Source organism: Ylistrum balloti, unplaced genomic scaffold (assembly GCF_031769215.1).
Source record: "Ylistrum balloti isolate Yb309-2 unplaced genomic scaffold, AGI_CSIRO_Ybal_v1 Utg370274, whole genome shotgun sequence".
Lineage (NCBI taxonomy): Eukaryota > Metazoa > Mollusca > Bivalvia > Pectinida > Pectinidae > Ylistrum > Ylistrum balloti.
This window is the reverse complement of record NW_026782212.1, coordinates 1082359-1099238: the sequence shown is the minus strand read 5'-3', so window position 1 is coordinate 1099238 and position 16880 is coordinate 1082359. Positions and strand designations below refer to the sequence as shown.

Genomic DNA, 16880 nt, shown 5'->3' with positions numbered 1-16880 from the left:
AACATTAATTTTCTGTCTAGTAGTAATTTGAACCCTTTCTACTTTGTTTCACTTATATTTCGATTTGTTCAAAGAAATCATGAGACCACACATATGACTATTGATAACGGCATTGGCATCACAACGATCCCTGCAATTGGTCACTATTCACATCGAAGTTAAACAGTGTGGGTAGCAGACTGTAAATGATCATCGAAAGCAATCAATAGTATGAGATTATACACATACTTGGCACTTCATTAGCATTGAACTGACCGAAGGTTTACAGAATTTTAAAATATATGATATCAGACTCTTACATCTGTTGGCCTCAAGGACAGCATTAGCAACATCCTGTATGGCAGTCTGAGCGATGTCCAGTGTTGGTTCTACAATGATGTTTGGGATCATAAAGTGGACCTCTACTTCAAACCTGTAACACAATGGTAGACATTATTATACATAAAAAACTCCAAAAACATGGGAGATTTAAATCATGTTTAAAATATGACATTGAAGCACTGGGTATCAAATTTTTAAAAAGTTATGATTGAAAAAAGAAAATTCCTATAATGTGTACTTACTGTAGCAGTGTACCTGTAATGTGTACTTACTGTAGCAGTGTACCTGTAATGTGTACCTACTGTAGCAGTGTACCTGTAATGTGTACTTACTGTAGCAGTGTACCTGTAATGTGTACTTACTGTAGCAGTGTACCTGTAATGTGTACTTACTGTAGCAGTGTACCTATAATGTATACTTACTGTAGCAGTGTACCTGTAATGTGTACTTACTGTAGCAGTATACCTATAATGTGTAATTACTGTAGCAGTGTACCTGTAATGTGTACTTACTGTAGCAGTGTACCTGTAATGTGTACTTACTGTAGCAGTGTACCTGTAATGTGTAATTACTGTAGCAGTGTACCTATAATGTGCACTTACTGTAGCAGTGTACCTGTAATGTGTACTTACTGTAGCAGTGTACCTGTAATGTGTACTTACTGTAGCAGTGTACCTGTAATGTGTAATTACTGTAGCAGTGTACCTATAATGTGCACTTACTGTAGCAGTATACCTATAATGTGTACTTACTGTAGCAGTGTACCTGTAATGTGTAATTACTGTAGCAGTGTACCTATAATGTGCACTTACTGTAGCAGTGTACTATAATGTGTACTTACTGTAGCAGGTACTTACTGTAGCAGTGTACCTATAATGTGTACTTACTGTAGCAGTGTACTATAATGTGTACTTACTGTAGCAGTGTAGTCGTATTGCTTCTCTCTGTTGTCCAAGTCATATTCGACAACATGGACATACTGGTCAGTGGGCGATCGGTGGCTGCAGAGGACACACGACTGTGTGCAGAAGGTTCCCGACTATTCCGAGTAGGTGACCGAGGACTTGGGCTGTCCCGAGGTGTTGACCCCATTGACATTGCACTGACCACACGAATCACCTCACTGTCACACCCTGTACTCTCCGCAAGTGTGGCCAAAGACTTACAGGTAGCCTGAAGAACTGCCTGGTACACATGATCTCGGAAGTGGGCTAAAACACATTATTCAGTCACTTTGTACAATAAAAAATTGACACTTTCAATGAGAACAAAGACTGGCACATTATTTCTATAATCTGTTATATGATAAAATAATACAGACATACTGACAAACATGTCTGCAGTGTTACGTAGCTGGTGTCTCCTGTCATGAATTTGTAGAATGATATCATATTCTATCACAAATTTAAATACATCAACCTATTTCTGCGTCATCATTTGCATCTCTCACCAAACATTTACTAAAAGATGTCAAAGTTTAGCATTGGTATCTTCATACTTACCAATGAGATCAGCTATGTTGTTTTCTTCTTCTTCAATCTTTTGTCGTTCCCTCATAGCTTCCATTTCATCCATCATCATCGCCATCTTTTTGGACTTGCTAGGATGATCAGTCTATGGTAGAATAACACATCCCAGTTAATAGCACTACACATCCCAGTTAATAACACTACATATCCGAGTTAATAGCACTACATATCCCAGTTAATAACACTACATATCCGAGTTAATAGCACTACATATCCCAGTTAATAACACTACATATCCGAGTTAATAGCACTACATACCCCAAATTAGCAATCCCAGGATAGCAATATCCATACAATCCTTGATACCTTTTCAGTCAAATATCTTAAAACTTAATATTTACTGACTTTAAGGTTGGTTGTATAGCATTTAGTATGAATGCTCAACCTACTGTTATCGTCCATTAATGTGTTAATGCGTTATTGAAAATTACAATTGTGTGCATTCCATAAATTAAGAGCCTTTTTTTGCTGTTTTTTGGAGGGATGTCTTTATTAGTGCATTGTAATTTCATGGCACAGTGACTTATATAAAAGGTCAATTTGATAAAAACAGATCCCTAACTTCACCCTTATTGTTACTTCAAGTAGACAAAGTGCATACTTGGAAGTATTATTTCTAATTCTCACTGAAAAATTGATCATTTTCAAAACAAGTCATAATAACATATCAAGGATTATAAGGAGGACAGGGTATTTTCAAAGTACACTTTTACACATTCGAACATAGTAACACATAAAATTTAGTAATACATATCCCAATATAGTATACAAATATGTATAATGTAATATATTAAGGACACACCAAACATCCCATACAACCATTATATCTTTATCTTATCAGGCGGATATTCTAATTACTAGTGAATATTTTTATGATAGATGAAGTCAAAATATTTTCTGTTACATTTAATATGAAATGAGTATAGAATTAAGGAATGCCACACCCTTCAGTAACCAATTCTGATCTTAGTGCTCCTTAGTGCTCTTCATTAATTCTTGTGTAGTGTTTTTTTTTTTGACTGAATTACTCTTTGATGCTTTATATTGAATCAGTGCTATAATAAAGTTATGAAAAAAATCAAAATTTAAGTGACATTAAAAATCTCTTGGGAGAGGAAAACATCCTGAAATGAGCCACCCCACTCTCTAACACATTATCTAACTCAGTATTTCAGTTTGATATCTATGAAGTGTACTAGCCTTATATCTATATCCTGATGTATGTGTTTGACTTTTAGTATATAAGCTGTATAGAATTGTATTTAAAACCAAAACAGTACCTGACAGTACCTGACAGTACTAGACAGTACAAGACAGTAATAGACAGTTTCTGAGAGAGCCTGATACATTAGAAAGTATAAGACAGTACTACACAGTACAAGACACTGTCTGACAGTACTATACAGTACCAGAAAAAAATACATTTATTCTTTGGGACTTTTTGTTTAATGTCGCTTCATGCAATAAAATAGCAGACAAGAAATAATATCATGTGATCATAAAACTATATAATACTTTAAATTAATCTAGGACTGTCAGAGAAATTTATTGTTAAAGTTGTATGGAGATATTTAAATCTAGTGTTATTTATTGTCATCATATTGTACAATTGTTACCATCTCCATTTAAAAAAACAAATCAATAAAATCAATCAGACATCTAGATACATTCTGTACATGTATAATGATTCCTTCAGAAAATGCCACCATGCACAGAACATGTTGTGTGATTTGTGGTCTACAGATCCATGCTGAGGGATAGAAACATGCTGATTAATGTATCTTTTATAAAAAGGCAACAAACAAATTTATAGTTAGTAAAACTACTGATAAAAGATGGGTTAAACACTACGTAGTTAGGTATCTTGTACAAGATTAACAAACTACATACATTTTCACAGTCTCATAAACAAAGATTCCATGTGATAGTTTTGTTATTATGAGAATGACTTCAGATACCTTCTTGGTGACCTTGATCGATTATAGATACAAATATATCATAAATGTTTTGAATTCTTCCTTCAATGGACCAACTAGACACCGATAATTGAATAAGAAATATCCATATAACTAAAAACCTTTGCACCACCAATAAACCCAATCTAAAAGTTAATAGACATAGAGAGCATTTTCTGGGATTTGTAATAAGCCTTATATATTAAATTACAGACTTTGATTTTCAGATACCAGGTAAAAAAAACAAATCAAGAACCAACGATACCCAGAAACGAGAAACCCAATAGGTCAGCTTCGCTCACATGGTGTTCTCACAAATACAAGAACATTTCACCTCCATACCATTACAATTCTTGGTTAAATCAAAAGAACTTATTTGAAGATTTTCATAAATATTTCCCCTGGACCCTCGAATATGGCTCAAAATCATTTCTGATCACAAAATTTGTTAGGTTTCATCCCAGGAACCTAGCAGCCAAATATCATAATTCGGGAACTTTTGTTTAGTCAGAAGAAGTTGTTTGAAGGTTAATAAATTTGTTCACCATGACCTTGAATATGTGTCAAGACCATTTCTTTTTGCATCTTTGATGGCTTGATTCAAGGAATCTACTGGTCAAACATCATTATCATATTCCAATTTGATAATCATAAGAAGTTGTTCAAAGGTATTAACAAAATTTGACCCCTATGACCTTAAATATAGGTTAACAAAGGTCATTCCTTTTCAAAGTTTGTCATGTTTTATTTAAAGAACCTATCAGCTGATTATCATGATCTTCGATCATTTGGTTATTGAGAGCAAGTTGTTTAAATGGTAAAGTTGACAGATAAGAGGATGGATGATGGGACAGACAACGGACCATTCCACCACAATCCTACTACTACATAACAGAAGGAAGGCTAGAATGTCAATATTCAATGGAACTTTGTTAATGTAAGAATCGTTTTCCTCAAGGGTTCAAATTTTCAGTTTTCTTCAAAGCTCGAAGCAATTAGGATTCATTTTTCATGAAAGGTGAGAAAAACTAAGGATTCCTCGATTAATTTTACTTTAAGATTATCTTTCTTTTTTTATCAATCTTATTCTATCCTCTTAATAAGTTATGAAATAGAAGCTCTTCACCATCTAAAAGAAGTTTCACAATATTCAATTACACAGATTTAAATTGACTGTTTTGAGCCTTTTCCACCATATGACAAAGTTCAATTGAATTTGAAAAAAATGGACATGCAGCCAGGAGGGTTGAAATAGTAGAAACAATGTGTAAATGTATATAATAATGGGTTCCAACCAGTGGGAAACTTATGGCGGGTTTACTCAGGGGATGTTTCTCTGATCGAGTCATGAATTTTTGCTTGAGCTTGGCCGCAGCTGCTTTTGCAACAACCATGGAATGGATAGGAGCAAACGTGTATTCCTGGAAACCAAACAAATTACCAATGTCCTGTTTAACATTGTGCATGGTTTTTTTCTTATATTTTTTTCATTTCTCAAAATTAATGATCACTTATTTTCTGTGACTTACCTCAAATTCAAAGAAGTGGCGCTTTATAAGTTTTGAGTTTGATGGTTTCTACTAATTTTCATATTACTGTGCTTCAACGAGGTGAAGCAACAAGCTTTAGTAATAAATTTGTGTAGATCTATAAGTGTTCAGCCTAACATCTTTCTATAAGTACAGCAATGGTATGATCATCAGTGAGTAAATTCTTATCATTGATTAAATATTATGTTTATCATGCATTCATAAAAGAAAATAAAGCATGCAAGTTTTAAGCATACAACTGACAATTCAAACTTATATGGCTATTATTAAGCAAATCTAATATGTTACACTAATTAGCGAAAAATAGATAAAAAGACAAAAGTTAGTGACTGTGGTACAAACCTTCTTTGTAGCTAGAGTGTTTGCTATTCTTTGAAGACCTGACAACACAGATGCCACAGACTGCTTCAGGGTTTCCGAGCGAGATTGGATACTCCGCAACATTTTGTCCCGAAATTCAAGAGGAGGCTACAATACAATGAGTCACAAACAGTTGATATTAAAATGTTCACTCTTCAACTTCACATACTTAGTGTTATGATAGTAGGTCAACGGTCTCTATTACTGAGTAAAAAGTCAGTAAAATAGATTTGTACAACATTACAATAAACATATTAGTGACATCCTACAGTATAATGTATAGTTCCATAACGTAACTGTATTATAGTTTAAACAGATTACTGACCCATGACCGTGAGATAGCTTCTTCATAATCGAAGAGGTAGAAGTTTCTGATAGTGTCCAGGGTACCATAGATGTCTTGCTCCATTATATGATGGACCTTCTGCTGCATACCCTTCAGCTTCTGTGTGGCTGAGTGGATCTGGTGGAGGAATGCATCTACAGCAGACAAAATTTAGTTTGATACTGATGATGGTGAGGCAGTTTTCTTGTACATGTATTACCACCATATATGTCATTACAATATAGTTATTTATTGTTTTCATGCCTTGGTGTGTATACTTTCACCTATACCAGTATCACTTGTTGTTCCATAAAATTGCCTAAATGTTGAACTGTATTAATACTGTTACAAAATGTGACCTGTATTCATCATGGTCCCATGTCGTAACTTATATACCGACTTATATTCAACCTATTCCATGTCATGGTCTACATACTGACCTATATTCATGCTGTTTCATGTGATGGTCTACATACTGACCTATATTCAATCTGTTCCATTTCATGGCCTATATACTGACCTATATTCATGCTGTTCCATGCCAGAGTTGTGAGGCCAGGTTGAAGCTGCTGCTCCACAAACTCCATGTGTGGAGTGAAAAGCTTGATGAGAGGTTCTGGGATGGATGAGCAGACTTCTCGGTACTCATTAAGCACTAATTCCAGGTGAGATTTGTAGTTCTTGAAGCGTGACTCCTGTTGCATGATGGATACGGCTGACTCGGGGATCTGTATACCCAAGCGGGTCAACCACTTAGCTTCATGTATCAGCTCCAATACTCTGGCAATACATCAATCATATATTTAATTATATCTGCACAATACAAACAGGTAACAAAGTAATTAATACATATAGTACAATGGAGCCCAAGCAACTACAGTCAGCACTTAACTTTAAGATGTGTAGAAACACACAATGTATTACATAACACAGCAATCAAATAATTTCTAATCTTACAATTCCACAACATCATATTTATAGCTGTATCTATAACAATATACTGATAATATGAGAATACCTCTCATCAGCATTGACAACTATCTCTTCATTGGAAGGGTGGTGAACAAATAGCGTAGCCCTCAGACCACTGCGAGCTTGTTCTATTCTGTTCTTCCACTGTGTGAACCAAAGACTTTCAAAGGTCACCAGAGCCGTGGCCAGTCTGTTGTAGATCCTCACAATGCGGCCGAAATCTCCAAGCTGGTTGATAGCTCGATTATCGCGGAACACTTTCATAGGGTCCTCGATTCTCTTGAGTAGCTGTCTGGACCAGTGAATGGCCCCTGCTACAGGAGGGGCGTTCCTCACCATCTGGGGGTTTTCCTTTGAAAGTTTGATAAGGTCCATTAGTAACCAAAAATGAAGCGGAGTTGCAGGAATCTTGAGACATGTACAAGTTTCCAAAAAACATTTTGCTTTCAATTTATAGTTCTTGTTTTACTTTATTAAAGAAGCCATTCAACACCAAGACCATGAAGTTTGTTGATCAATACAAACAATAACAATAAGTAACAGGAGCCAAGTTAGATCACTGGGGCAAAATGGACAGTCAATTTTAGACATCAATTATCCCAACTGATATAGCACATTTTTTTCAATTTCATAACCTTCCCACAAATGGACATCTCACAAATGAACATGACACAAATAAATTGACATATCTTTTTCATTTTCATCTTTGTGTTACCTTGTGTGTTTCGTAGATGTTATGAACCTCCTCAAGATCAGTTTCATACCAGTTGAAGATCTCTACAAACTTCTCAGCTATATGGGCTCGAATCCCTGGTCTACTCTGGACAGGTGTGAACCTGTAATACAAAACAATTGTCATATAAATTGTTGGAAGTTGCAAAAACATTTTCTTCCATCAGTACACATTTTTAAAAGGTTTCATTTATCAGAACTAACTTATGAGATAGGAGGGATTAAGATTTTACAACATCATTCTAAACAAAATAAAAAAAAAACCCGAATGTTTACTATTGATTATCAGTACATTTCTCCTGCTAATTTTATCTCATATTTAGATGCATTCAATTAAACTACATTACTACCGATGAAGGGAAGGTGTGAACGTTTCAAGTACTCTAGTACTGAACAAAGTATTGATAGTATTGTACTGAAGTACTTCACCAATCGAATTCCTTAAATTTATGCAACAAGCTCTCTGATTGGCAGAGCCAAGTCTAGATCGATTGTGGGTGGAGCCAGGTGAAAAAATCCGTGCAGACATCGGCATTTTACAGACACTCGACTGTCGCGAGAGGTTAATTGGAAGAGTCCAAGTCACAGGTGGCTTCAGATCAGACCTAATTGGGTTGTCCCATTTGTTTCGTTCTACACCCAATGATACCTTGCTTTTCCATCGATGGTACAATTACTCAGTACTAAACTAATTTACGTACAATATATATATCAACAGGTTAGATCACTGGGACCGGAGAATTCATAACATCTTTAACAGTGAATATAGTCATATAGTCATTCTCTACTAGATTTTGTGAGAAAGCAAAATCACAAGTGTTTCCTTTTCGTCTCTCAGACGACCCAGTTTTTTTTAAGGTAACTGTCATTCTGCGTCGATCCACAAATCCCCGAGTCGGATTTTGCTGCATCCGTAACGTCAATACCGGGACTACTAACAGTGTTTTCAAACTTCAGCCGTTTAGGTGGATGTGATGCGGCCGTGCCGGCATCTGCCTTCATTTTCTTTTTAAATGCACTTTTAGTTTCTGGCGTTTGCATGTTAATGATCTTATCTATCACCATTCGTTTGTACAGCTGTGGCATTTCCATGGAATTTACCTCACTTGGTAATAAATATCGCAAGGTATTAAGATTGCTGACATCACATTTCTTGAATTCTGACGCATATTTCGCCAACCCTGGGTCAATCTGACATAGAAAATTTTGCGTACTGTTGCCGTCGTCGGACATTTTTCCAGTGATTACTTCGTAATTGTTATGTAACTGATAGTGTACATTAACTCCGCCTACCGGTACAAATTGGGTGTCAGATCAACTATTCAGGTTGTCTAAACTCCGCCCCCGACCAATCACAGAGGTCGTTGTATACTTGACTCGATTATTTGAATACTTCAATACAATAGTATCAGTACTTTGTTCAATACTACAGTAAGTGTGTCGTTCACACCTTCCCTTCATCGGTAGTAAACAATTTTATCCATAACAAGTTAACTTATTTCATCTTACTTTATCCTTTTATATCTACAATATCTAATTCCCAAGCATATGATACTAGACAGTATATCTAATTTAGATCCAGGAATCAAACCTTGTAATGATGTCCAATCCTTGAGTTGTCTTCATTTTCTTCCTGAGGAATATAGCATGAAGGTAGGCAGCCATAAAAGTTTCCAGTTCCTGTACCGTTGTGGCAAAGTTGGCATAGTATTCATCAAACTTGTCTCTGTCCTGTTAAAAACATCAAAAGTTCAATGAAATCACTTTAGATTAAAATGATTCCTGGTGCTTCAGTGATAAAGGTGTCAAAAAGAAGATGGGTAGAAAATCAGAAAAGTGCAAATCTTTACAAACATAAGGACAAAAAAGTAGGATCACTTCTACAACTAAGAAACACTAATAATAGCCACTGAGGACTTTGTACGCTATTCAGATATCTGTTTGTTTCTTACCTTAGATTCTACATCCAGCATAGTCTTTGTGGTAACGTTTTCACTCATGGCCTTCATCATGCTTTCATGATGTTGAGCAACAGTGTACGATATACTGGGTCCTTCCTCCTCTTCCTCTTCAGGAAAGTACTTTCCTGGTTTAAAGTAAATGTAAAAATATACAAATTGGAGCAATTCGAACATGAAATTATTTTTATTTTAAACGAAACTTGAAATTTGTTTATCAATAAAGTCTTGTGGAAAGTCACAACAGAAAACTGGTATCAATACAATTAACCTTTTAATGAGAACGAACTGTGAGAGCTGGTCTGGTCGTTCTGGTATTGTAGAACAGGTCTAAGATACAGCCACAGAAATAAAGAATTTCTTACTTATAACGGCTATCTCTTCATCACTTAGTCCTTGTTTGCCATTGACTGTCTCAAACACATCATCTGTCGGATCTGTATGAACTTCCTTTTTCTCAGCAGTCATATCTTCTGGATCAGACCCTGGGTCATCCTGATTCTCCTCGTCTTCTGCAATTGCTCCAAGACTCCGTTCAGGGGAGGTAATCTGTACAGATGTCAGCCCTCCTTCTGCTTCTTCATCTTCATATACCACTACAAAACACAAGTCAGAAATGTAGGATTTGTACCTATTTATCCTGCTTAGGAGGTCAGCAAATAATTTTCAACTCAAAGTCGAAAGGTGAACTTATCACAGGAGAATACTAAATATACTTTACACAAGCTTTGTTGTGTGTGTTTGTTACTAGACATGGGCTTATAGTCAGATAAATAAATAAATATGTTAAGCCTTGGAAATGTGGTCACTGTGTACTTTACATAGATCAGGAGTGACAGCCTGAATAAAATATACTCTGTTTCAACAACACAATGAAGAAAATATCTTAAACATAAATGAACTTTCGATTTTGTAGAAAACATTTTTATAACTCTATCAAACAGTTATATATTATTGGCACTTACTAGCAGCCTTAAGTGCCTCTTGTTGGCGTTTACGATACTTGTAAATATCCTTCTCGTTCTCGTCCTCGTTAATAAGATCCTCCTTCCTCAGGCGAGGTATTCCTGTTGTAGTGTGCACCATTCTGGCAAACAAATAACTTTTGATTTCTTTTTTCATGCATATGATTATGTGAATATTTGAATTTTGTATTTAGCAGATTTTGAAATTTTTGTTGAATCTTTTGCCAAAATGTTTTTCTTTTCATTTTGTCAATAAAATTTAGTGACAGGTCAAGAGGGAACAAACTTGTTTCAAACCAAGTAAAGTTAGATCTATTTTAACATACTTGTTGTACTGAGCTAATGTGTTGATGACATCCATGAGTTGGCGGATACGATTACAGAAGGAGTCCATGTGAGACATGATAGCTTCTTCATCAGCAATAGACACACCATGTCCCTGTGTGTCTGCTATCATTATGGATTGGCCCTTCTTTGGGGATACACTGGTCCCTCTTGATGCAATACTGGTACCTTGCTTTTGCCTAGCATGGAAATACAGAGAGTACATTTAAAATGTGTGAAAAATAGCTAGAACATTAAATAACTAAAACATATGTTACATGTAAACAATGCTACCCTCTTGTCCCCCTGCCCCCCGGTTCCTGCCCCTGCCACCCTATTAGTACAGATATTGAATCATAGGATTCTTTCCTAATTTGCAGAGCACATGCTCTGCCATTGTCAGACTTACTTTACACCTGTGAAACTTCCTGGTCCTCCTACACTACTGAGGGACGGGAAGTGGGATAGGTTCTGGCTCTGTCCTAAGGCATCCTTAAGGGACCTTAGCATCTCGCGGTAGTATCCCTGTAGAGTGAGGCAGGCTCTCAATCGCCCAAACAAACTGTCATCCTGTAGGCCTAGATCCTTCCCCTCCTTACTCTTACCTCGGGATGGTGCATTCTAGAAAATCAAAGCAATATTCTATCAAAAAGATAAACACAATTCATCAAGTTACACAGTATGAAATCTCAATGTCATTGATTAATACATCACCATTAATCTTAGAGAGCTAGTTGTAAGTAGATAACTAGATAATACAATTACTCTTAAAAAAAACAGAGATTTGTTTGAGGCACCATACATTGTAATCAATACAAAAGATAAATGGTGAATAAGGAAAATATAAAACTTATCATGTGAGGTGAAGAAAGCTTAAAAAAAACCAAACAAATAACATTTCTTTAATCAAGACAAGATTTTTAATTAACTGTTACTTGAAATTTCCTCACAATCATAAAAAAAAGATGTGGCTACCTTGAGATTGGCCTCTACTTGACTCTTGAGAAATTTTTGTTGAGTGTCCATAGTAGGAATGGTGTCACGGCTACGAATCTCTTCACCAATGCGCTCCCACAGTTCATCACCATCGTACACAGTGATAGTACAGTTCTTAATGTACTCCTTACAGGCCAGGACAAGCTGATTAGTGATCTTGGTGAACATTAGGCCTAAGAACCCTACACGGGCGTAATACCGTGAGATGGAATCCATCTGCCTGACACTGTTGGTGATACCAGGAATAGCATTGTTGATGATGGATGCTGGTGTGGCATCATGATAGAGCTGATCAAAATGGCGCCGCAATGACTCCAGATACTTTACTTTGTCCTTTGTGTCATTCATTGCATCAGTGATTCTATAAAGCAAAGACAACTTTCACAAACTTTGAATTATTTACTTTATCAGCCATTTTAAATGCAGGCTGATATTGTACATGTTCTGTTACTTGTGTGCAAATATGATTGAAATATAACAGAAATATACTCTCAAGCACCATTACCTGGTCTAAAGATTGACATTCATTTTAGATGTTTTGCTTCCACTACTATGATACATTAAACTTGACATGTTTCTGATATGATAATTCTATAAACTTGAGAATATCTATATATAGAAATATCAGAAGAAATCAGATAATAAAATCATAAGACTTAGTGATGAAGAAAAACATACGATGCATCAACGTTCTTCCATTTCTTTAGAAGTCTGGACTTGACTGTAATGAGTACCCCTATTACAGCCTTGCATTCCTTGCTCTTCAGCTGCTCTGTGATGTTAGTTAAGAGTCGCTGACGCCGACGCCAACGTTCTAACTCAGACAAAGGTCCTGCATTAGGATCCAAAAATCTGGGGAAGTACACACAAAACATTGAATTTCATATGGAAATCAATTTTTATAAAATGTTTGAAATTTCCTTTTACCTTACTATATTTTCATACCTAAATGACATAGTCTAAAAAAAGAAATGAAGTGTATTTTTCATTATTTGCATTTAAGATACATTGAAAAGGTCATTTGATTATAGTGAAATACAGGTCAGCTGTATAATCAAATACAGGTTCCCTGTAAACAACTCATTAACATGTCTGCATTAAACCACTTCTAAGTGGGTGTGCCTAGTCTGGCTGCGATGCATAATGAACTACTTTTCTCTTACTTAAGCATTTCTTTCATATCACATGCAATGCAGGCTCTACGTGAAGATGAATCTAATTGAATCAAAACATGATTATGTATATTTCTCCTGAAGATCTCATCATTCCCAGTTAATAGATCATTTCTTCTCCTGAGATTGAATTTTCTCAATCAAAATAGTAACAGGAAGCACTTGGTATAAAGAAAAGCTGCAGGTTTTTTCACTAATGTACATGTGATAAATTGGATATGAAACTTGTAATTATTTATGATGAATGATATCTAAACCTAAGAGTCTCTCTGGTTTTGTTTTTCTGGGTTTATTTTGTGTATTTGTTTTTTTCTTTCTTTTGATTTTGTTTCCCCTCATGATGTAATTTCACTAAAGTTGATGTAGTGTACATATATTTAGAAAAGCTCTTGGATGTAAATCATACATATTACTGTTCTCTACAAATTTCATACAATGCTGTAATACATTGGCATATACGGGTATACTATTTAATAATAATATTAAAGTACAACAGCATACAATGACCACCATACATGTTAGAAAGCAAATCCTGACTGATTTCTGATTTGCAGCATGCATCAGAGCCTAGATATTCAAATCCTCAGTACAGTTACATAATATGTGTGAAATTATTTTCAGATTTATAAATTTTCCAAATTTGTTACAGTAAAAATTATCTCACATATAAAATGTGAGTTGAGAATGTTTAGAATATCATGGCTCTGGTAACATTAGAAATGATACAGCCTCCTGACTAGATAAGCTAAATGGTTAACACACCTTAGCAGATAATTTTCCATATAATTTTTCTTTATTTCTCTCTTCATGTTCTCAAAACCTATTTCCATATTTCTAAATACATTGTAAATTGAAATTGGAACTCAATAATTTGTTCTATTTGATGAATCTAAAAATCTGACGCTGATGTTACACAAGAGTAAACCAATGTAAAAAGAGTTCACTTTTGTGCTTCATTTATATCTACTATTTTGGCAAAAATTGTGATGAATCAAACTAAAAGAAAACTGAACAAAACAGCAACAGACATTTTGAAAACATGACTCACAAAGTGTCTTTAGTTTTCTATCATGATGCTGGTTAGCACCGAATCAGAGAAGTAAGTCTAATCAAATTGATTTAAAGGAAACAAAAACTTACATCAATGACAGAAAAAAAATTTCCACATAACATCACTGAACTAACAGATAACAGAGAAGCATGTATTGACTAGCTGATGAGTGTATGACTAAAAGCATTTATTTAAATTCACACACTTACAATAGCAAACAAAGCACTTAACTATGTATAATATGATCTGGTATAAACTGTCCTGGTTACAATATTAATGTTATAGCATTGAATATTCCAAACTAAACAAACATGTTAGCTTTCTGACCTTCAATATCGTGTAGCATTATTTATTATGGAAATACACAATGACATCCAACAGGTATAACTATTAAATCAACAGCAAACTCTAATCAACTAAGGCTACACATAAATAGAATCACCTAGATGCTGGTTCATCTGGAAATGCCACTTTCCTAGAAAAGCATTACAATTAAAGTTAATGGACTTACTTTATTATCATGAAAACAAAGTAAGATTTCATGTTACATTATGTACATATAGGTTCTAAAGTTTTTAAATAAAAATAACATAAAGATATACATCATCATTTGATTATACAATTAAATTATTTTTATGAATTTCTGATTTGATTGAGGTGAAATTACAAAAAAAAAAAAAAAAAAAAATTACAAGCAAAGCCACACATGATTCAATATTGAATAAGATTTCTTATAGTAATATATCTGACTATAAAAGCTGTGAGACTTTAAATGAAACTAGCATGCAGAAAAGAAATTTTCAAAAAATAAAAAATTGAAGAATTAATGTACAGTTTCATATAACCTATGTATTCAGTTATTGAAACTGATTTTATATAAAAGAAAAATAGAGAGAAAAAAATATATGCATTTTCATTATACAAAGAAGCATGACATAATACATCCTGAGGATGTATGATAAAATAGAGTATGTTACCTTTCATCTGAGGTATCATTTAGTGTTGTCTCTATAGTATTCATCCAATCATTTACGAGTTCTTCATACTGACTAATCAACTGAGGGTCTAGGGCTGCTGCTCTTTGTTGTTTGAAGTCGTTCAATATAACATTTTCTGGCTGCTTCAGCATCTGATAAGATATTTAACGTGATAATAAACACTCTTCTGTAAGGATATTCAAGTTCACTGTTCATTGTTTATTTCAACTCATAAGCATTCATAACAACTTGTAATTGATACAAAAGTAATATGAAATACAAAGACATCATATCATTATGTATAAGGCATAACCTTAGTTAGTTAGTATATATAATCTGTCATTATCATGTACAAGATAGATACAAATAAACGGAAGATGGATAGCTCTTGTATAGTTACTTTATATAAATGTGCATTGACATTTCACAGGAATACATAGGCTATAATATAACCATAAAGTGCAGTAACAACAATTATTATTAACATTATCAAATAAAGGCTTGAACAGTCAGGACATACATATGTATAGAGTGGTTAAGTAAAGAGATTAACGGGTAATGGATATATTTAATCTCAAATAAATTAATTCTAAAAAATTGTATTCTATGAAAAATTTAACTCAGTTCTGATTACCAAACATCACTGACAATGCATTTTGAAAATTATCATTTATTTCAATATTTGAATAAATCAAATTTCTTTTCAGTATGTAAAAAGCATAATATGAAACATCACATCTTAAACTGTTGTTATTGTGGTTATAGATTCCCAACTCACCAACTGTTTTGAAGTTTGCATGGAAGCAGTTGACTCATTTAATGCCGTCAAAAATTTGTCCATGCTATGTGTAAGATTTGTCTGGCATTCATTGTTGCATTCTCCCCATTCTTTCTGGGCCTTAATGAGTGGGAGGTACACATCTGATAACAATGCCGTGAGTGTTTCAATAGTATTGTGTTTGAGTTCCCCACAGAACACATCTCTTTCCATCCGATGAGCATCCACATCTTTGTCAACTCGATTTCTGAGAAAGTAAAGAATGTTTACATTATCTAAATTTACATCTTTTAATGCAGCTAATGTTCCTGTGACATACAGTTCTCTTGACGACAATGTTGCACTTTCTGGTTTTTCCGAATAGAAAAACAGTCGACATGGACCTCCTGACTTCAGAAAACGGTTTATTTTAGTGAGCGTCCCTTCCTCTGTCATAAAATCCTCCAACAGCGTTGGATTATCATAGCCGCCGATTTTAAACGTTTCCTGGATTTTACCAGCTATCCACCAATGGCGTTCATCCATGATGACCAGGTATTGTCACTGATTGCAATTTGGCCAGCAGCAAGCGCTCAAAACATATTTCAAACTTCAGCTGCTTTCCGACAGCAGAACGGGTATATTTGTCTTTAGCATGCACGCCGCCATATTGTTGTTGGTAACAACCGTAACCCGGATGGAGCACCTTGCATAGTTAGTGAATAAAACTCACGCCGTGTAATGTATGCTGCAAACGAGAGTGTCACCTTTGGCGGCAAATGGTCAGTAAAACAACTCTAATCTCTCAATTATTTGTCATCCATTATAGTAATTTTAACAAAATTTGTAAACAGTATTTTATGCACAAACTTCTCTCATAATAAATCCATTTTATTTTGGCGTAAACCAAATTGGTATGCAAAACCTACCGTACGA

At 34.8% G+C, this 16880-nt stretch overlaps 1 protein-coding gene across 1 annotated transcript in view; it reads right to left on the bottom strand.

The window, feature by feature from the left end:
- The window catches only part of LOC132552738 (dynein axonemal heavy chain 8-like), a 75837-nt gene extending 59347 nt beyond the window's left edge, over positions 1-16490 (bottom strand). The window contains 19 exon segments of the mRNA XM_060216932.1: positions 300-412; positions 1238-1532; positions 1824-1935; positions 5101-5226; positions 5698-5823; positions 6041-6195; positions 6561-6820; positions 7059-7363; positions 7728-7848; positions 9336-9475; positions 9697-9830; positions 10068-10298; positions 10662-10789; positions 10994-11184; positions 11406-11612; positions 11967-12348; positions 12666-12839; positions 15188-15339; positions 15966-16490. Coding sequence (XP_060072915.1) covers positions 300-412; positions 1238-1532; positions 1824-1935; positions 5101-5226; positions 5698-5823; positions 6041-6195; positions 6561-6820; positions 7059-7363; positions 7728-7848; positions 9336-9475; positions 9697-9830; positions 10068-10298; positions 10662-10789; positions 10994-11184; positions 11406-11612; positions 11967-12348; positions 12666-12839; positions 15188-15339; positions 15966-16490 — 3877 coding nt within the window.
- Between the last annotated feature and the right edge of the window lie 390 nt (positions 16491-16880).